Consider the following 22594-nt stretch of genomic DNA (forward strand, 5'->3'; position numbering starts at 1 on the left):
CATGTGTGCATTCCATTCCTTCTTGCCTAGTCAAGGATGGATTACTAGCCCTTCTTCCCTGCTTCTTTTATGTCTTCAATTTTTTTGCTCTCTACTGGATCGTTCCCCACCAGCATCCTATATTTTTCCCATCTTAAATGAAGAAATAAGCCTGGATTAATCTCACGCCTATCTCCAATTACCACCTCTTTCTCTGCTTCCCTCAACATTGAAAATTTTTAAACCCATTGTCTCTAATTCCTCTCCTCTCATTCTCTCTTATACATGCTCCATGTATAAGAGACCACTCTGTCAGAATTGTTCTTGTTACGCTCACTGGTGACCTCCACCTCACTAAATTCAGGGGTCAGTTCTCCATGCTCATCCAACTTAATCTGTCAGTGTCATTTAATACAGTTGATTGCTCCTTCCTTCTAAACCACTTTCTTCTCTTGGCTTCTATGACCTCATCCACTCTTCGTGTTCCTCCTGCCTCTCTGGAGTCATCCTTCCTTCTGAGTCATCTTTGCAGATTTCTCTTCTCGTTAAATCCTAACAGGGGAGTGATGCAGAGTTCAGTCCTTGGGCCTCACTTCTTTAGAATCTCATCCAGTCTTAGGACTTTCAGTACCCTCCAGGGCTGTGATTCTTAGTTTTACATCTCAGGCCTATGCCTCTCTCTTCCCTAGACCCATATATCCCTCTCCCATCACACCCTTACTTGGAGAAATAATAGTCGTCTCCAACATGCCTCACACTGGACCCCTAATTTCCCCTCCCAAATCTGCCAGAGGCCATTCCCATCTCCTTTCATGATAACTCCATTCTTGAAAGTTTTGAAGGCTAGAAACTTCCCCAACTCACTGTCTGAACCATTCTGGCATTGTTAGGATTCTTTTTTTTTTTTTAAACCATATTTTATTTGTTCAGTGTTCCAAGATTCATGGTTTATGTACCACACCCAGTGATCCATGCAATATGTGCCCTCCTTCATACCCACCACCAGGTTCTCCCAACCACCCCCCACCCCCGTCCCCTCCAAAACCCTCAGTTTGTTTCTCAGAGTCCACAATATCTCATGGCTCATCTCCCCCTCTGATTTCCCCCAATTCCCTTCTCCTCTCCTTTTCCCAATGTCCTCCATGTATTCCTTACGCTCCGCAAGTAAGTGAAACCATATGATAATTGACTCTCTCTGCTCATCAGCATGTTCCTGCCTCAAGGCCTTCACCTTGCCTTTTCCCTCAAATATTTGTATGAATCATTTTCTCACCTCCTTCAACTCTGCTTACACCTGCTCACCTGTTCAATAAGGCACACCCTGACCAACCTGTTTTAAAATTGCAACCCCTCCTCATATCTCCATCTAAAACTTTGGTTTAATTACTTGCCTCTGATTTTTTTTTTTTTTTTTTTTTTTTTTTTTTTTTTTTTATTTTTTTTTTTCCTCATTTTATTTATTTTTTCAGCGTAACAGTATTCATTCTTTTTGCACAACACCCAGTGCTCCATGCAAAACGTGCCCTCTCCATTACCCACCACCTGTTCCCCCAACCTCCCACCCCTGACCCTTCAAAACCCTCAGGTTGCCCCAACCTCCCACCCCTGACCCTTCAAAACCCTCAGGTTGTTTTTCAGAGTCCATAGTCTCTTATGGTTCGCTTCCCCTCCCCAATGTCCATAGCCCGCTCCCCCTCCCCCAATCCCACCTCCCCGCAGCAACCCCCAGTTTGTTTTGTGAGATTAAGAGTCATTTATGGTTTGTCTCCCTCCCAATCCCATCTTGTTTCATTGATTCTTCTCCTATCTCCTACCCCCCCATGTTGCTTCTCCATGTCCTCATATCAGGGAGATCATATGATAGTTGTCTTTCTCCGATTGACTTATTTCACTAAGCATGATACGCTCTAGTTCCATCCACATCGTCGCAAATGGCAAGATTTCATTTCTTTTGATGGCTGCATAGTATTCCATTGTGTATATATACCACATCTTCTTGATCCATTCATCTGTTGATGGACATCTAGGTTCTTTCCATAGTCTGGCTATTGTAGACATTGCTGCTATAAACATTCGGGTACACGTGCCCCTTCGGATCACTATGTTTGTATCTTTAGGGTAAATACCCAGTAGTGCAATTGCTGGGTCATAGGGTAGTTCTATTTTCAACATTTTGAGGAACCTCCATGCTGTTTTCCAGAGTGGTTGCACCAGCTTGCATTCCCACCAACAGTGGAGGAGGGTTCCCCTTTCTCCACATCCTCTCCAGCATCTGTCATTTCCTGACTTGTTCATTTTAGCCATTCTGACTGGTGTGAGGTGATATCTCATTGTGGTTTTGATTTGTATTTCCCTGATGGCGAGTGACGTGGAGCACTTTTTCATGTGTCTGTTGGCCATCTGGATGTCTTCTTTGCAGAAATGTCTGTTCATGTCCTCTGCCCATTTCTTGATTGGATTGTTTGTTCTTTGGGTGTTGAAGTACTCATGAAAGAAATTGAGGAAGACACAAAAAAATGGAAAAATGTTCCATGCTCCTGGATTGGAAGAATAAATATTGTGAAAATGTCTATGCTACCTAAAGCAATCTACACATTTAATGCAATCCCTATCAAAATACCATCCATTTTTTTCAAAGAAATGGAACAAATAATCCTAAAATTTATATGGAACCAGAAAAGACCTCGAATAGCCAAAGGAATATTGAAGAACAAAGCCAAAGTTGGTGGCATTACAATTCCGGACTTCAAGCTCTATTACAAAGCTGTCATCATCAAGACAGCATGGTACTGGCACAAAAACAGACACATAGATCAGTGGAACAGAATAGAGAGCCCAGAAATCGACCCTCAACTCTATGGTCAACTAATCTTCGACAAAGCAGGAAAGAATGTCCAATGGAAAAAAGACAGCCTCTTCAATAAATGGTGCTGGGAAAATTGGACAGCCACATGCAGAAAAATGAAATTGGACCACTTCCTTACACCACACACAAAAATAGACTCCAAATGGTTGAAGGACCTCAATGTGAGAAAGGAATCCATCAAAATCCTTGAGGAGAATGCAGGCAGCAACCTCTTCGACCTCAGCCGTAGCAACATCTTCCTAGGAACAACGGCAAAGGCAAGGGAAGCAAGGGCAAAAATGAACTGTTGGGATTTCATCAAGATCAAAAGCTTTTGCACAGCAAAGGAAACAGTTAACAAAACCAAAAGACAACTGACAGAATGGGAGAAGATATTTGCAAACGACATATCAGATAAAGGGCTAGTATCCAAAATCTATAAGGAACTTGCCTCTGATTTTTTTCACCTATAGCATTTACCACTTTCTGAAATGCCTTATAATTAATTTATTAGGTTTATTGTATCCCTTTCCCTACTAGAACGTAAGCTTTAGGGCAGGAATTTTGTCTGTTTTGTTCATTGCTGTATTCCTCAGTGCTTAGAACAGTTCCTGACACCTAAGTAAATTCTCAATAAATATTTGTCCAATAGAGTTTTTAAAAGGCAAATTATAAGTGTTGATTCTAAATATCCATTTCCTTAATATAAATTTTAGAGATGAACCTTCTTCTCTCTTTACCTTTTATGTTATAAATCTTCCCAGAACATGAGGCTTAATTCCGTAGTTTTTCTAAAACTAGATAATAAAAAAGAAAAATAATCTATAAGGTGCTTTTCCATTGTTGAATATTTGATTCATTTTTATTTATTGAGCACCTATTTTGTGTGCAGTATTGTGGTTACAAAGAGGTAGTCTATTTGGGGACACATTGAGGTAAATTCAAATCTATAATCATTTGGAGCTCGACAGAGGTGATAGCTGTACAACATTGTCAATGTACTAAATGTTTCTGAATTATTCATTTTAAAATAGTTAATTTTAGGTTAAGTGAATTTCACTTCAGTAAATTTTTTTCAAAAATTATAAGCATAAGGGAAAGATTAACTGACATATTGCCTGGGTGGGTTGTGATGTGAAATGAAGAATGCCAAAGAAAGATTTTACAGAGAAATTTATGATTGAGCCGTGTCTTTAGGGACAAATAGAAGCTCAGCTGGAGAAAAAGTAGGGAAGGATATTCCAAGTATGTATTAGTATACAAAGTCAAGAAACATATCTCTTTGGCAAACTGCAAAATGTTCAGAATTTTTGGAATAAAGTTTGCAAGAGGAAAGAAAATAGCCGATAGCTAGCAAGAACCAAATAATAAAGTGCCTTGAAGGCCATGCTAAAGAATTTGTATGTTATTCTGGAAATGATTCAGACCAGGGCAATAATATCATCAGATTTGCTTCTTAGGAAAGTAATTCTGTTGATCATGTGGAAAATTGAGTGAAAGGGATTAGAAGGAAGTACATGAGTTAAGACTATTGCAGCAGACCTGGTAAGGGATGAGGAAGGGATGATGAGGGTACAAAGCAGAGACAGAGACAGTTTAATGCCCTGAGACAGGTATGTTCTGCCATTAAGTTGGGAAAACTGGATTATGTCTCTCCAATAAGAAAATGTAAAGCCATTGCTACACCTGCTATTTGAATGATAAACTTAATATAGTGTTAATTTCATTACAGGAAAAGATTAGAAACCCGCTTTTTTTTGGTGGAAGGATCAGAGTATGCTGTCACTTTTCTACCTTTTACCCACATTATCATGAAGAATGTGACACTTACCTTTGGAATTTTGCATTGAAAATTTAGAGTTCATTGAAACAAGGAGTTTAAGGAATTTCCTGCTAAAACCACCTAAAAATGCTGTTTTAAACCTTAATCAACTAATCACCAGGGTGTTTATTGCTGTGTTCAAAAGATAATTAAGAGGTTCTATAAGGATTTAAACTGAAGCCTTAGCCAGGCACTGCTGGAATGTGGGAGGATTATATTAGTCTAGTATCACTCATGTATTCGGTGTGTGGGATCTTTTAGTGCTCCCTCTTAACTCTGCATGTTTCCTGTCAGAAATGGGAACAAGTCTGCTTGGGGACTATACATGGGAAGAGTGTTAAATACACCACTTACCAATTTGAGAATATAACAGAAGGGTAGGTCTGGGCAGAACGCTGAAAGAGAAGTCTGCCAGGAGTATCACCTTGAGAAATGACTCATTGGTTCAGTGAATTGCTTCATGCAAATTGTGCCAAATAGACATTGCTTATGTGTTATGAAATATACTTCCCTGCCCGGATGCCAGCAAAGGCCCCAGCTGGCTTGGCACCAACCCAGTTCAAAGAGGGTGTAGGAGGCCATTTGAATTCCATTTTGCTTGCAAGAGATAAGACCAATTAAGGAGTGGAGGGAAGTGGCAGAGAGGACAATCATGAACCCCTTCAGGGTACATCCAGCATAAAAATACAAAAAGAAAGCTGAATTTGTGTGTTTCTTACTTTTGGCAATAATAAGCCATTAGGAAGGATAAATGTGGCTCCATTTTTCTCCATTCAGACTCTACTTTCTGTATTTGGAATTTTGAAAGCTGGATGGTAGCATATAAGCAAGGTAATTATAATGCAATTTCAGAATATCTTAGAATATTTTTATTGCCTTTGAAAAGCAATATATTGATGAAAATACCATTTAGGCTTTGTGCAAACAGCCAAAAATCAACTATATTTATCCTGGGGTAAATTACTCATGGCATATTTCCTTCAGATCCACTTTCATATTATTCAGGAGATACATAGTTAGGAGTTACAAAGAATAAAACACAGTTCCTACCCCCATAGCAAACTTAGTTGTGAAAATAAGATAAATATTTTTAAATTTGATAAGTAACACAAATAAACTTAGTAGAATAAAATTCTACTAATAAATTCATTTATTCTAAAGAACTGTAATCTGTGTCATTAAGATGCTATTGGCAATGGGACATTACCGAGGGAAGCTTAAGAAAGGAAGAAATTTGATCAAAGTTATGTGTTATGAATATTAATCTGTAGAATGTCTTGAAAAAGGGAGAGATAGGAAGGAGACAGACCAATGAAGAGACAACCATTCCTCTGATATAAAAACTGGAACACTTTCCCAGTGCTTCCTGAATTATGTCTGACCTGGTATTAAAACCCTCCCAGTGCAATCATAATATATTTTGGTGCTCTATATTCTACCACACTTACAGAGGCTCTAGCTAAATTGGCCTACTCCTTGTACCAAAAGAAAACAAAAGTCGTAGGTTTACAACTTCTTGGTTGATGTTATGTTTTTTCCTTTGCCTAACATGGCCCCCATCTCTAGCTATTAAATTTTCATTCATGCATTTGTGGATTGGAGCTATTTTAAGGTTTGGGGATTGACTGGTAAGGTACAAGCTATTGACTTACATGGGATTAGTTATACAAATGAGTAATTATAATTCAGTGTAATACATGTAGTGACAGAGAAAGATCAGTTATTGGAGGAACCTCAAGGAGGTGTACCTTAAACTTCCTTTCGGAAATTAGTGGAAAGGGAAGATTTCTGGAAGAGGTAATGCCTGTCCTAAGCGTTAAGATGAATAGGAGTTTGCTTGGCAGGTATAGATAAGAAAAGAGAGTGAGGAAAGATATTTCAGGCTGAGAGAACCAACTAAGCAAAGCACTGAAGTACAAAATAGGGAATATATTAGGGAAATGCAAGCAATTTGATGTAAAATCTGAATGAAGCTGGACATTCAGACAGTGGCCAGATTGTGGAAAACCTGGTATACTGTATTAGGGAGTTTGCATTTACTCTGTAAGATAGTTTTAAACACTTTGAGAAGAATGTTTTCTTTGTGGAAAAGCTTATGCAGAAGCTCTGTATAGCAGATAAACTCAGAATTATGCTCTGGTTGAAGCAGAGAGATATCTCCCTGCTGTCACATACTTCACACACACAAACATACCATCATGCCTTAGAAAACCACGACTGGAGATGAAGGACAACAATGACGTGATCAGATTTGCATTTGCAGATTTGCATTTTGGAAATACTCTGATGACAATGTAAAGGAAATCTTTAAGGGCAGAATGTCATCAATGAAAAGATGGTATTAGTAGTTTGGATAAGAGATAATAAGAGGTTTGGGCACCAGCCATGATGGACTAACTGGTACAAGACTAGCCCTCCCATTGTTGAAAAAAACACCAAAAAACCAACCAACCAAACAACAACAAAAAACAACCAAATCCATAAAACTGGAGATTATATATATTTATATATAATGTTTTCAAGCATTGGACAATACACAGCCAAAGACAGTGGTTATCTCCATTGCGTTCGCTTTCTGCTATGTACCATTTTCCAACTGTGCTCCCCCACCTGAAGTCCAAGCATAGTGCTGAGGAGGCAGAGAGCAGAATTCTAGGTGAAAGTGCTAGAATCTGCTGGAAAAGATACTGGCAAGTCTTTGGCCAAGGGCCAGACTACACATGCTCAGGGCAAGATTACCTAGGTTTTTCAGAGAGTGACTGAAGTCTTGAGAAGAAAGTGAAGATCCGAGTGGTTGTCCTGAACAATGACAGAGACCTGACTCCAGTGAGAGACCTCTTTAAAGCCTTCCCACCCTAGCCATGCAGCTTGAGAGACCAAGAAATATCATGCCTCAGACATGTAGAAGTTGAGAGTTAGTAAAGCTAAGTGATTTTATTTATGTCTCCACATTTATCCCTCCACACCACTTAGTACTGGTGGTCAAGGATTAATAAATGAATAATTGGTGCTGGAGGGACTGAGAGTAGGTACGTGGTTTCCAGCTTTCCTTGCGCGTTAGAGTGACCTGGGAAGTTTTAAAAATTTCAGTACCAGGCTTCACTCCAGCCCCTGAACTCAGCATGTATGGAGTGGTCTAGGCATCAGTGTTTTTATAGCTCTGTTAGTTGATTATAATTTGCAGCCAAGGTTGAGAACCTCTGTCATGGATGATACTTGGAGAAGCTTAGCCAGGATAGGAAGGAAAGAAACAACACCTTAGGGCAGTGATTCTCAGCTCTAGTAAGCACATGAATCAATTGCAGGCATGTTAAAACATGGGTTTCTGGGCTGTACACCCCCCTCTCCCCCCCAGTTTCTGATTAAATAGGTTGTGGGTAGTCCCTGAAGATGTGTATTTCTAACAATTTCTGGGGGGATGCTGATGCTGGGGCCTAGATTAGCCACTTGATTTGAGAGCTACTACTTAAGGAGATAAGAAAGCTGAGGAAGTACTTTTTTTTTTTTTTTAAGATTTTATTTATTTATTTGACAGACAGAGATCACAAGTAGACAGAGAGGCAGGCAGAGAGAAAGGGGGAAGCAGGCTTCCCGCTGAGCAGAGAGCCTGATGTGGGGCTCGATCCCAGGACCTTGGGATCATGACCTGAGCTGAAGGCAGAGGCTTAACCCACTGAGCCACTCAGGCGCCCCTCCCCTCCCCCCGCCTTTTTCAAATTAAAAAGCCTGTCTAAGGATAGACACCAACATTTTTTAAGCATTCTTTAGGAACTGCTTTCTTTCCTTTTTTAAAGTAGGCTCCACACCCAGCATGGGGCTTGAACTCACTATCTCAAGTTGCATGTTCTACCTACTGACTGCACCAGGCACGTGCCCCGGGACTGCTTTCTTTTGCTGTTAGTATGATCTTGGTTTCCTGTACTTGACTGTCTGTGCAAATTGTATATACTCAGATTGAAATAAAAATAATTTCTATATAATTCTAAACAAAACGAAAGGGGATTTTGCAGACAATGTAGAGGTGTATATTATAATGTTTTCTTAGTAGCCTGATTTATTTGGGCTGTATTGCTCTTCATTGCCATGGATGGTTTCGAACTAACAAAGAGAACCAGGAGTCAGAGATTCAGTTGGACTTCATTATTAACAAATCCTAAAAGCCTGAGAAGCCACTTACTCCTTACTATGTTCTTTCCTCATCTAAAATGGAATGGATTAAGGGGCACCCGAGGGGCTCAGTCAGTTAAGCATCTGACTCTTGGTTTTTGACTCAGGTCATGATCTCATGATCTTGGGATCTAGTCCTGTGTTGGACTCCATGCTCAGCATTGAGTCTGCTTCAGATTCTCCCCGCACCAACTCTCTCTCTCTCTCTCAAATAAATAAGTAAATCTTTAAAGTGGAATTAATTAGAGCACTTGACCCAACCTCCCTGCTTCCATGAGGAAAAAGAGCATTCAGAAGTATAGTATAAAGGCAAAGAGATTAAAAAAACAAAAGCAAAAGAAGAAGAAAAGAAAAGAAAAATTCCTCTCATGTTTTAAAACCAGGAAGATATTAATATTTAAGGCCTTATTCAGTATAAACAAGCAAATGTGAACTAGTAAACTGAATTAGGGCAATCAGAAAGAGCAAAATTGCTTTTCTAAAGTTGACTTTCTAAAACAGATTCTTCTGGCTGTGTTCTAAGATTTGTGAACTCTAGCTTAGTTCATTTGAAGATCCTTGGAATATGATCCCTCTAATTTTCAAAGAGTAGATCAATAGGTTTTTAAAAAATATTTTAGGTAAGAATCAATCAATAGTGTAAAAGTAAAATATTAAGAAATGCAGGTTTAAAGTAAGAGTCAACACTGTTCTCTCTCATATCCTGAGTCAGAGGTTAAATGCCCTAACCTGTAAGAGTGATACTTTGAATAAAACTGATCATATTTTAAGTTTCAAGAATGAGAAGCAAAGAATCTACATTAAAACAGTGACAAAATAGTTGTGTGAGTGAATTTTAGGCCCAAATAAGAAGTTTGGTATATTTTATTTTTCTCTTCCTTAAATAATGTTAGAGACAAAGTATATGATAGTAGAAGCTATTTCTTTCTTTTTTCTGGATACAGTTACTATGCATTTCCACAGAAAAGATCATTATGGGTCATTCCTTCCTAAAATATAAAAAATAACCACTGTTTTTTTTTTCTGTGTGGCTTAGGCCTTCATTATTTCAGATAATAGGCATTTTTAGAGCTATAGCAAAAAAGGCCGTGTTTATTTAGGTTCATCTGTTTGTTCAAAGATTCAAACTATTTTTTTCCAACATTTACTCCCATTCTATCCTACTTTGAAGGTGGGTTGAGAATACATTTTTGTCTTTCTTAACTAGGCAGGAGTTATCTAACCTCTTGGTACTACTCTCTTAATTACTTAAGTAGAGATAATATAATTTCTCTCCTGAAGATGCATGGATGATTTAGCTTACTGTTCATAAAGTCTTTTTAAAAAAATTTTATTTATTTATTTGTCAGAGAGAGAGCGCACAAGCAGGCAGAGTGGCAGGCAGAGGCAGAGGGAGAAGCAGACTCCCCGCCGAGCAAGGAGCCTGATGTGGGACTCGATCCCAGGACTCTGGGCTCATGATCTGAGGCAAAGGCAGCAGCTTAACGGACTGAGCCACGCCAGCATCCCTGTTTGTAAAGTCTTATATTACGGAGTACTTTTGGAAGAGTTCATGTCTTTTTGATGTTGTTATTTGGTCTCCCCTTCTTTTTTAGAATTTTACCTTTCTTCATTCTGCCTTGTGGTTTCTAAATGTGCAAGCGGTAACCATAGTTACCGCTTTTTTTGGTCCTATAAAGAGTGTGCAAACTTTCGGTTTCTATGAAGACATTAGGACTTTGCCCTTCAGGTTCTCCATAACACAGAGAGTTTCCCTTCCTATCATACCCGTGACCCCAGTTGTAGGGGTTGGGCTACTGAGGCAAGGCAGGAGGCATATTACAGTTAAGCCTGTATCTATCCCAATTTTTCTGGATTAGTTGATGTCTGTCCTCTATGTGTCCACTGTAATCATTTGGAGAAATATATTCCTCACCTGTAGAAAGGGGATAATAATAAAACTGACTTGCTCATAATGTCACACACGTAAATTCTTTAGCCTTGAGCAAAGTAAGAACTCAGTGCCAATGATTATTGAAATTTGTTGAAATTTCAATTTTGGAGCCAGAAGAACTTGGGAACTATATTTAATTGCTGACCCATTTTGCCAAACGACTTAAGATGTTACCAATACTGTTGTTAATTCTGGTAAAATATCTTTGTGAAAAGTCTTTGCCCTACCATGAAACTAAAATGATTTAATCTTTTAGCATATTACCCCCCCCCCCCCAAAAAAAAGGAACTTAGGGTCATTGCATTACTTTACAATTATAATCCGCGAGTAAGTTTTAAGATAGTTGTTGGTATTAGAGAGCTTTTGCTCCATTCATAGTTCTTAGCTCATATATACAAACAACACTTGATATGTTCCTGAAATTATGCCAGCAAAAAAATTTTTAGGATTTTAAAAACTAATCTCACTTTTAGAAGAAAAACGCCATTTTATCTAAGTAGCTATACAAGTTTCCACTGAAATGTGTTTTATTCACTATCTCCAAGTGCTTAATTATAAAATTGAAGAGAATTTGGGTGATTTTACTCCTTTTATGTAACAAAACCTTCCCTAAATTGAGTGTTGCAGCTAAGTCTCTCTGGTTGGCTTTGATTTCCATTTACCTTCTTGAGCAGTGGCCAGAATTGGAGCTTGCGAACTAGTTTCTGATATAAAAGAATCTTTTATTTGTGTGGGTGTTTTGTTTTCAGAGCTCGCAAAGCAGGTACACACCTGGATATGACTTGTATGTACTTCAGGTAAGCTAATTTACATACTCACCTTTCCAGATCTTTCTTTTTAAAGAAATACTTCCTGACAAAGGGTTGGTAATATCTTACCATTGTAACTACTTGAGTCCTACGCTTTGTCTACCATGCTCTAATGATTACACACTCCTGTCTTTATTAACTAAAAATCTTATTCAGTCAGAAGGTAGTTATGGCAAGTTTCATCTCCTTTTCTTTTGGTTCTCTAGATACCTGTGGAGGGAGGACAGGAGCAGCAGACAGATTCCACCAAAGGGCGATGCCTGAGGAGAACCGTCAGTGTCCCTTCCGAGGGCCAGTTTCCTGAGTACCCACCAGAGGGCGCCACCAAACTGGGTAAGCTGATAAAAGGAAAAAATTCCTAGCTTTTATCTGGTAATTTATGGACTTCTTATTGAGGGTTAGAATAACACAAAACTTCCTGTTTTTCCTGTTAAGTAAGAAGGTTGAAATATAGTATGTTAACGTGCAGTTAGTAGTCATTAGAAAGTTCTGTTCTTTACAACCAAGTGGTGACAAAGTTATTTTACAGAGATAAAATTTATCTGAGTGCTAGTACCTTTGCTTTCCCTTCCTAGGTCAAGTGTTGTTTCTGAGTTTGTTGCTTGGCTTTCAATTTTGAAAGAGCATTAAGCGATCTTGTTGAAGCACTGAGGGTCATTGGGGAGCCAGTGTTGTGTTGAAACTTGGTATTGAGTAGTTTGTGTCCTGTTCACACAGCTACTGATGCTGCCTTATGTAATGTCGGATCAGGCTAATTTAGCTGAGCTAATTTTACATGTCCCACGTAAGTTATATTCATGGTTGGAGTGGGTGACAGAAGGGAGAAATGGGGGGAAAACCAAAAAAACTTCAGTTGTTATATACCAAAGGAATTAACGTCAATATCAAAATAACGTTGATGATTTGTGTGCTTACCAGTGGATATTTAGATTATTAGACAGGTCAAGTAATTTTAAAGAAACATAATTAAGATTAAATATGATAAAAGAATATGAAAAGTAGGGAGTGCTTTGGTACTTTGCATTCTTGTATTATCATTTGCTTGGTGAACCTAGACATTAAGTCATGGACATTTGATAGGTAGATAATATGGAATCATTTATTGTCTCTATGTTGTTTAATATGGATCACTCTGAGTTTGGTTGTATTTTTGAAAATCAGAGTTTGGGGGCGCCTGGGTAGCTCAGTGGATTAAAGCGTCTGCCTTTGGCTCAGTTCATGATCCCCTGATCCCATGATCGATCGAGCCCCACTTCAGGCTCTCTGCTCGTTGGGGAACCTGCTTCCCCGTCTCTCTCTCTGTGTGCCTCTCTGCCTACTTGTGATCTCTGTCAAATAAAAAAATAAAATCTTTAAAAACAAGGGAAATCTTGCCATTTAAAAAAAAATAGAAAATCAGAATTTGGTTTTTTGGGTTGGATTTGTTTGTTTGTTTGTTTTGGGGATTTTTTTGTTTGTTTTGTTGGGTTGTTGTTGTTTTGCCTTTTTCTTCGTTTCTTTTCATTTTCTAAATGGAACTCAAAACTCTTGGTCAGAATCTGAATCCATTATTTATTATTATTATTTTCTTATTCTGTAACAATTGTACTTTTCTAGAAATTAGGTAAGCAAACACTTTTCTCCAAGGAGTCATTCTTGGGGAAATCAAGATTTCCTCTCATCTTATTTCCACTGTACTTCTTTAGCATGTGTTCAAACCAGTTTAGGTGTGAGCCTAAATTACATTGCAAACCTGTCTGGGCGTAACCATTTTGTAGCCTGTTTGTATTTCATATATAGGTTCTGTGTGGCTTGTACTGGCTCGGAGTCACCTTCTTTCACCTCTTTTGCTGTCATTACTTGTAATGTTATGTTGATGACTCTCTTTGCCACTTCTCCAGGAAGGGACCTTTGACTGTTTGAGCTTTGACCCACAAAAGTCACTTACTTTTGAGGAAGTATAATCATAGTCTGAAGATTTATAACAGCTTTATAGAAGAAAGAACTATATAGTGATTCTTTAAAAATCTCCACCATTCCAGATGCTGGTCCCAGAGATTAACTAAGATGATTGGCCAAGTTGTCTAGTCCAGAGCCAACCTTGTACCGACTACAAGTGCTATAGCCATCCAGACTCATGATGTCCATGATCATTTTTGGAGTGGATGTCCTAAATTAGCACTTGAAGCTATGGCTTATAAGTATCAGAAGGAAAAAGACTACTTTTAGAGCCATCCTTCCTTACATGCCAGTTTAATGTTGAATTAGATAATTATTCTGTTCTACCTTTGTCTCCTAGGGATTTGTCTTTAGGCAAAATTTTCTGCTTCAAGTATTTAACTGAGTATATGTTACATTCTATTATATATAACATTCTATCCCAATCCCTAAGAATGAAAAGGGATGTAAGATAAAATTTCTGCCTTTGGAAGATTCTTATGTAGTTAGGAAGATAGATTATTGATGACTAATTAGAGTACGTGTTGTTATTGTGGTATATTGTGTGGCTTTTATTTTTTTGTTTTTGTTTTTAAGATTTTATTTATTTATTTGTCAGAGAGAGAGAGAGAGGGAGAGAGAGTGAGCGAGCACAGGCAGACAGAGTGGCAGGCAGAGGCAGAGGGAGAAGCAGGCTCCCTGCCGAGCAAGGAGCCCGATGTGGGACTCGATCCCAGGACGCTGGTATCATGACCTGAGCCAAGGCAGTCACTTAACCAACGGAGACCCTATTTTTTGTTTTTTTAAAAACCCTTATATTTATGCAGCAAATAGTTATTGGGTGACAACTATGTGCCAGATGCTGTTCTAGGCACTCAAGATACAACAGTGAAAAAAATAGAAACAAATCTGTCCCTTTGTGGAGCTTACATTCTATTGAGGAATAACAGACAATAATAAGCAAGAGTAGTAAGTGGAATTTATGCTGTGCTAGGTGGTGATAAGTACAAAGAAAAAAATAAAATAGGGAATGGGGATATGAAGTGTCAAGGAAGTATAATTTTAGCTAAGGTGACCAAGGAATGCCTCTTGTTAAGTAATATTTGAGTAAAAATCAGGTAAAATAATGAGTAAGTCATGTGGCTATTTGAAGGTGAGGTGTTCCACCAAAAGAAACAGCTAGTATAATGTAGGAATATGCTTGAGGTATTACAGGAACAGCGTATGTGCAGTGATGCTGGCATGGAATGAACAAGGGGGAGAGTAGTAGATCATGACATCGCTGAGCTCTTTGGCAAGCAGATCAGGATGGTGTTGGAGGTCATCATAAGGGCTTTGGCTTCTACTCTGTGAGATGGGGAGCCACTGGCTTCTCTAGTATGAGTAAGGATGCAAGAGTGAGAATTCAGAGACTAGTTCAGATGCCATGACAATAATCTACACAAGGGATCGTAGCGCTTGAGCCGCAGTGCTTGTAGTGGAAGGGCTGAGAAGTGGCCAGATTCTGGATTTGAAGGTAGAGCCAACAGAATGTGCTTGTTGGATTGGAAGTGGGATGTAAGAAGTAGAAGAGTGAAGAATTTTGGATAGAGCAGCTAGGGGAATGAAATTGTGATCTTTTTCCTTAAATGGGATGGACTAGGACGAGCACATTTGAAAGTGGGATTGACCAGGAGCTCAATTTTGGACATACTGAGTTTGACAGTCTTATTAGACACCCAAGTAGAAATCAAGAGAGAAGTACAGACTGGAGATAGCAGTTGTAGACCTTTAGCAAAGAGATGGTATTCAAAGCCATGAGGTTAAGTGAAATCACCAGGGAAATGTGTGTAGGTAGAAGATAAAGTTCTGGAACAACACGTAGAGGTTAAGAAGATTAAGAAGCACTGGCAAAGAGAACAAAAATCCAGAATTTTGTTTCCAAATAAGACAGTTGCATCAAGTGTGTATGGGGCAACCTTTCTGGTCTTGCGTGGTTCTTGTACTTTGCAAGCTCTGGATTCTCTTTGTTCTTCTTCTGTAGAGGAACCCCAAACACTGATCTGGTTTTGCAGATGTAAAATCATAGAACATACTTTGCTTTCAGGTATGAGGCAGTCATCTACGGAGAAATGCCCACTCATGAAAAACATGCCCCTTTTACTCTACTTCAGAGGATCTAAAACAAAAAGGAGCTCTTTGAGAGTAAAAGATCTGGGAAGAACTTTTATAGTGGCTGCCAATGTAACTGTACATCAGAGATTTCAAACTGGTTAGAGAACTTTGGAATGTAAAAAGATGGAAAGGCATATATTTGTGCCTTATACATTGTTTAACATGGGCAAATTTACACTGATGAGTACCTAATAAATGTCAGAAACAGGGAAAAGAAGTGTGTATGGGGTATGAGGCAGCAGGTAATGCTGATGATAATATTCTCGAAGAATGGGCTTCACTCTAGGTTAAAATAGCTACATACAGTGAGTTCTATAATGTGGTATATGTATTTCTAAAAATCACAACACTATGCAAAATTGCACAATAAAAATCACAGGGCTTAGGGAAGAAGGGGATCAGAGGCACTATACTAAAAAACTTGGTCAATGACACATTAAAAAGGATGGAAACTAGATAAAAATGGTAGCACATTTTTACATGTGTTAAGTGGTTGCAAAATATATAAACACTACAATAAATATAGTACTTTACCTTGGGAAAAAAGGTGAGAAATACTTGTGGCGGTAGGCATCAGAATAATTTACAAGTTGATATGAAGCGATGGGAAGAGGGGTTTTGGACACATGAATAGAACATTGCTGTCCCACTAGAGGTGGAAGAGCGTGGCTTTGTGGCACACGCCGTGAAGTGCGGTAGCTGGTAGGGGGTTGAAGTATGACGTGTCCAAGCATTTTGTGTGTTCCTCCGTGGCTTGCTTCAGCTGGGCGCACTGTTCTTTGTTCACCTAGTGTTTCTTACAGATGAAATCATGCATAAACAAACAAATTCACATAATCACAGGTTGTGCCCTGTTATGTCAGTTGTGGCGTAACGTTCACATTTTCAATACAAGCATCGTAACAGAACTGACTTGCCTGCCAACCTGATTTAATCAGGTTTGTCCGCTGGAAAGAGGTAGCTTGTGTTTGTTAGCCAACTGAATTCCACACCGTCAGTTACTTTTTCACACATTCCTAGATTTCTTTTGGAAGTCATTTAGAACTCAAAACTAGTAGGAATAAAATAAAATCTAGTTCTTCAGTTCTCAGGCTAACCTACTAAAGCCAATTTTTAGTTGAGCTTATTAACTCTGATGAGCTGGATTTAGATGAGTAGAACAGTTTTTTCTCTGAGGACATCAGTGCTCATTTTAAGTCAAGGTGCCAGATCACAGTTCCTTTCGAGTTGTAAATGCAAGTTTGGGTTCCCAATTTGTTCTTTTATCCTATTCCCCATCCTCATTCTGGTACAGCAGAGATTTGTTCACTTCTGTGAAGATGGTTCCAACGCACTGCTAAGAATTGCCTAAGGACCAGGGGGAAGCTCAGGGCATTGATTTGTAGTTATTTCATAAAATTTCCAGCAGGTGGCAGTAAAGTTCCTAAATGAGAGATTCCTGTTCTGATTCATGTAGGTCATTTGTATAGGCTGTTGTCAGGGTTGTTGTAAAGCCAGAAGACCAGGGGAAGAAAGAGAAACCAGGACAGAAGTCAACACTGAATTGTGGACCAGCTGCTTGCTGGGTTTATTACAAAGCTGTATCTGATGTCTTAATATTTAAGTTAGTCTCTAACAAACTTTTTTTTTTTTTTTTTTAAACACACCAAAATAAAATAGGTTGGGTGCCTCCACCTTGACTATATATTTTGTAACAATCTGGAATTCCAGGCTAGAATTTTCAAATTTGGTCCCACATCATGAGAAGCCTCATGTACATGCAACTCAATACAACCCAGCCTGTACCTTCAAGCTGTATGTGGATCCATGCCCAAGAGCGCTTGAGTAGAATTTTCTTACCATGTGATGTCCAGGCGAGCAGCCTCTTAGGACTAGCCCTAATGCAGTATTAATCATAGCACACCAGAGTGGTGGTTGGAGAATTGAGTGGGGAGGAGGACTGAGTGGCAAGAGCACTCAAGAATGACTTTGGACTTCTGGGAAGAAAAAGGTGGTTTGAACATAAGCATCTAATTGTATTCCTTCCAGAAACTGCATGATAACTATATAGTAAAGGGATTTTCTTTAAAGACATGGTCCTTGAAGGGTAAGGCCAATGAGAGGGAAGAGAGCAACCAGATGAAATAATAATAACAACAATAAACTGAAAGCTCAAAAGCAAATGGAATGTGATAAATAACCTAGCTGACTTGAGAAAGCCAAATCTTAGTCTGGCAATGAAGAAAGCTGAGAACAAACGTGATTTTCACTACAGAATCTTTAAATAGCTCAGGAATTGCTGGTATCAGGAACAAATGTTAGTGGATCCCTAGGTCTCCTCTTCCCCATTCCACTGAGCAATTACTCTTCCCACCCCTGCCTCTATTCTAAGACTGCAGATTAATTCCGCCCCACCCTGGGGAGAGTCGGGGTGGGAACCTAAGAGTGTCCGGGCTGGGGCATACCAGGCAAAATTGAGAGTACAGAACACTTTCCAAATATAAGGAAATTAAGTGAGCATCTGCAGACAGAATGATGAGACCCCTCCATCTGTCTTTCCTCGCTTGCCTTTACCCTTCAGGCAAAAGACTGGAAGAGTAGTGTTTGGGGATTTTAACCATCCTAAGAGGAAAGATCTCACCATAGGGACATTCCCAACACTAGTAGACATCTGAAGAAAAGCCTCCAGCATGAAAGAGAAAAACCAAAACAAACAAAAGGAAAAAAGAAACTTGGAGGAACAGAGACAGGCAGGGAATAGAAAACGTAAAGAAAAAGCATCACTATCAGACAGATAAAACACTACCTACTTGAGACTAGAACTGAATGTGATACAAAGCCCAAGAGCTTCTGTGTATTGAAACAAAACTGTAACAAATAAAACTCAATAGAAGGATTAAAAGATGAAAATAAGGAAATATCCCAGAAAGTAGAGGGGAAAAAAAGATAAAAATAATTAGAGTGCTAGTCTAGGAAGTCCTACATCAAAACAATGAGTTCCAGAAAAAGAAAAACAAGGAAAGGAAATCATTAGCAAAGTAATTCAAGAAAATTTCCCATAAGTAAAGATGAGAGTTTCCAGATTGAAAGAGCTTTCTGTGGCAAGTCACATTTTTGGGGGGAATTTCAATTTTAATTTGTCGTTAGTGACATAGAGACAGTCTTTTTTTTTTTTTCTTTTTAAAAAATTAAATATCTTAAATGATTTATTTGTCAGAAAGAGAAAGAGAGAGAGCACAAGCAGGGGGAGCGGCAGGCAGAGGGAGAAGCAGGCTCCCTCCTGAGCAAGGAGCCCGATGTGGAACTCAGTCCCAGAACCCTGGGATCATGACTTGAGCCAAAGGCAGACGCTTAACCAGCTGAGCTACCCAGGCATCCTAACATAGAGACAGTCTTACAAAATTCCAAAGAAAGAACAAACAGATTATATTCTAAGGATCAGAAATCAGAATAGCATAAGATTTCCTTTCAGCAACATCAGAAGCTAGGAAACAATGAGGAGTGTCCTCAAACTTCTGAAGGAAAATAACTTCCAACTTAGAATTCTATGTTCAGCTATAAGCCATTATTCACCACATGAGAATAAAATAGACATTTTCAGACATACAATATTTAAACAAAAAATTATCTCCTACACATCATTTCTTCTAAAGCTAATGGAATCTATTCTTCACCAGGAGTGAGTAGGATGTGGAATATAGGATAAGAGATCCAACACAAGGGAGAAGACAAAGGGACCCCCTTAGGAAAACACTATAGCGAGAGCTGAGTTAAATAAACAACGATACCAGCTGTAAAATGAGGACAGCCAGTTCAGATTACAGTAGTCAGAAGGCTATAGAAAAAACTTCTCTAAGAAGACAAAAGTGATATAATGAAGTGAATTTAAACAACAAATTTAGGATTAAAACAAATTTGGGATTGAATTAACAATAAGCATATAGAAATTTAAACAAATGAATAATAATCAGGCAACAACTACAGGAAAAACAAAAATGTAGTTCAGGACAGAGAATGGTTGTATAGCACCTTCTACATATTAGGCACTTTGTGTATACTAATTTTTTAATCTTTGTAAACCTACAAGGTACTGATTTATAGGTAAGGAGACTGGCATAGCGAGGTTAAGTAACTTGTTTAAATACCTAGGCAGCTATCAAATGGCAAAGATAGGATTTGAACCCCGGGCAGTCTGCCTTCAGGACCTCTCCTCCTGACCTGTATCCTGTATCCTACGTATCCTACGGGGCTGTATCCTACATTGGATTCACAGTGTGGCTGCACTCTGCATTACACATGTAGTCACAATATTGCTTATCCTTACCAAAATTACTCTGGAACTAAATAGGGACTGTGAGAGAGTAGGAAGTGTCTGTGCACCTTCTAGGGTAGTAACAGAGGAAAGAATCAAATTCTTATCTTCCTTAGAGGAAAGTTAAAAGACGATGTCTAAAATGGGAAAAATTGTAACTATATACAACCATATTATTTAAGATTTGATGGTAACTACCGAAAGAACTGGCTAAAAGAGATAAAAGTAGCTGTTCCTGGGGAAGGAACAGTGTTAGAAGAGGAGGGCTAGGGATTGCCATGTATATTAACAAGCCTTGTGAAACTAATAGTTTTGTTTGTAATAACACAAGAGCAGACCCAACTGAAACAGCCATCCGTAGGAGATGATTTGAATGAGTCACGTTAAATCTGCATGATGGACTACGAGGCATGCCCCTATCAAGAATAAAGTAGCTCCGTGTGTGTAGTAATTTGAAACAACTTCCAAGATACATTATTAAGGAGTTGGGGACAGGGAGCAAGTGCAGAAATGCGTGTATAATGTACTATGATTTGGGTAAAAAAATGCCATATGTATATAACCGTGTATAGTATATATGAGGGAGTGTGGGTCTGTGTGTGTGTGTTTGTGTGTGTAACCCTAGAACTATACAGAAGAAGCTCTAGCAGTGGTTGCTTCTGAGGAGAAAACCGGGGACCCGGTGGGTCAGAATGTGGAGACAAACTCGTCATTATCAGACCCTTTTTAACCTTTTAACTTTTAAAACTTTATTTATTTATTTGACAGACAGAGATCACAAGTAGGCAGAGAGGCAGGCAGAGAGGGAGGAGGAAGCAGGCTCCCTGCTGAGCAGAGAGCCCAATGCAAGGCGGAGGCTCGATCTCAGGACCCTGGGATCATGACCTGAGACGAAGGCAGAGGCTTTAACCCACTGAGCCACCCAGGTGCCCCTAACCTTTTAACTTTTAATCCAGTGAATGGGTTAGTATTCTTAAGTAGTAATAATGACAGAAATACTCATAACTTTAATAAAGATAAGAGAGAAAAAAAGGGAAAGAAGAAACCTGCCTATCCTGAAAGGGACAGTTCAGTTCTTTAAGTTGAATTTCAAACATAAGGAAAACAATGAATTCAAATCTTAGACAATTAACTGGAAAGGTATGTTATATTGATGCCAGGCAGTGAGTTTGGCATTACTAAAATACACTGCTTTAAAATTAGCTGGGTTTCATCTCACTCTCCAGTCACGAATTTGTAGCAGGACGTTTAGTTGACCATTAAAACAGCTTAGTTTTTATATATCTGCAGTAAAGAAGAGAAATTGACTCTGACTAAAGAAGACTAGAAACTCTTGACATTTTTATGTTAGATGATTATAACGTAATAGATTATAAAAGGAACTCTACTGGATTTTTCAGGAATATTAGAAAGGATGTTCTTCTCTTTACCCCTACGTTAAGTAAGACCTAACTGAAATAATGCTGGGGAACAGGTATTCTGGGGATCATAAATGCTGTGCCTATGATTTAATGTATCATTTTTGTTTATATTTCTTCTCACAAATTCAAAACTCAAAGACCACGATAGTAAAGTACAGAAGAATTAATTCTATATAGATCTCCTGTAGAAACCCTTTCCTCATATAAGGTTGGAGAGTGAAGTTTTTTACCTTAGTTAGGATTATTTTTTTGTTATGTTTCTTGTAATATTGGATAATGAGAATTCAGAGACTGTTAGTAAGAAAAATTACTTACAAGTAATTTTATTTTGTTTCATTTCACAGTTTTCCATGTAGTATTTGTGATGAGCCTAATAAGTCATATTAGGCTAACAAAATAATCCTCTTCCAGCTCTTAACATGGTCGCAGCTTCCCACTTCAGATTACAGATTTACCAGTGACCTATACAAAAACTAAAAAAATATGAACTAGGGTTATTGGATAACTATTGTATTTCAAACCACCACTTTATGGATCTGGATTACTGTCTAATGTTAGCCTCATGTTAAGATGTTATTCTCCCCCCCCCCCCATAATTGGGAAAATTACTTTTTAGTATTTCCTCAGTGTTGGGGGCATGTATGATAATCCCGTGTGTCCTGGGGTTTGGCAGTCTTTTTCTTCATTCCACTAATCAGAATTCATCTGCATTTATTTCCATCTGAGAAACCAACTGCTTTTTTTTGTCCCTCTAATACTGAATGTATGTCCTTGATGTTTGCAGCAAATTGTTGGTAGGTATCTTCTTTCCTAGCTTGGAACCTCTTAGCCAACAGGACTGCTGCTGCTTCATTTTAGATGTGGGAAGTTCTTTTTCCTGTAGGGAAAACCACATCCACTCCAGAGAAGTATTTTATGAATTCAGTTAGAGACTTACTAAATACCATTGTGCAGCAACAAGAACTCTAAACAGTCCCAGCTGCAACTTGGTTCTGGTGAGTGCGACGCCGGTAACTGCAGTGGTCCGAGCTAGCAGGTCACAGTGTCCGGGGTGCCTGTTCGCTAATGTCAGATGTAAACTCTCCCGCTGCGCTGCTTGTTGACATCATTGGTTTTACTAGTGCGCAAGGTATCTGTGCTTCTTTTTAAGGTTTTATTAGTAGTACACAGCTTGTATTTGAGATGTTCATGTTTCTATACAGAACGGTAATAGAAAATAAATTCCTTTAATGAAAGAAAATGACCTTTTCTTTCGC

General features: G+C 38.7%; 1 protein-coding gene across 6 annotated transcripts in view; it reads left to right on the top strand.

Moving 5' to 3' along the window:
- Positions 1-22594, top strand: part of RASAL2 (RAS protein activator like 2) — a 354763-nt gene that overhangs the window by 172713 nt on the left and 159456 nt on the right. For all 6 annotated transcript variants that reach the window (XM_045982547.1, XM_045982548.1, XM_045982549.1 and 3 more), the window contains exon 3: positions 11762-11888. In XM_045982547.1, coding sequence (XP_045838503.1) covers positions 11762-11888 — 127 coding nt within the window. The remainder of the gene's footprint in view (positions 1-11761; positions 11889-22594) is intronic.

Source organism: Meles meles, chromosome 17, assembly GCF_922984935.1.
Source record: "Meles meles chromosome 17, mMelMel3.1 paternal haplotype, whole genome shotgun sequence".
Classification (NCBI taxonomy): Eukaryota; Metazoa; Chordata; class Mammalia; order Carnivora; family Mustelidae; genus Meles; species Meles meles.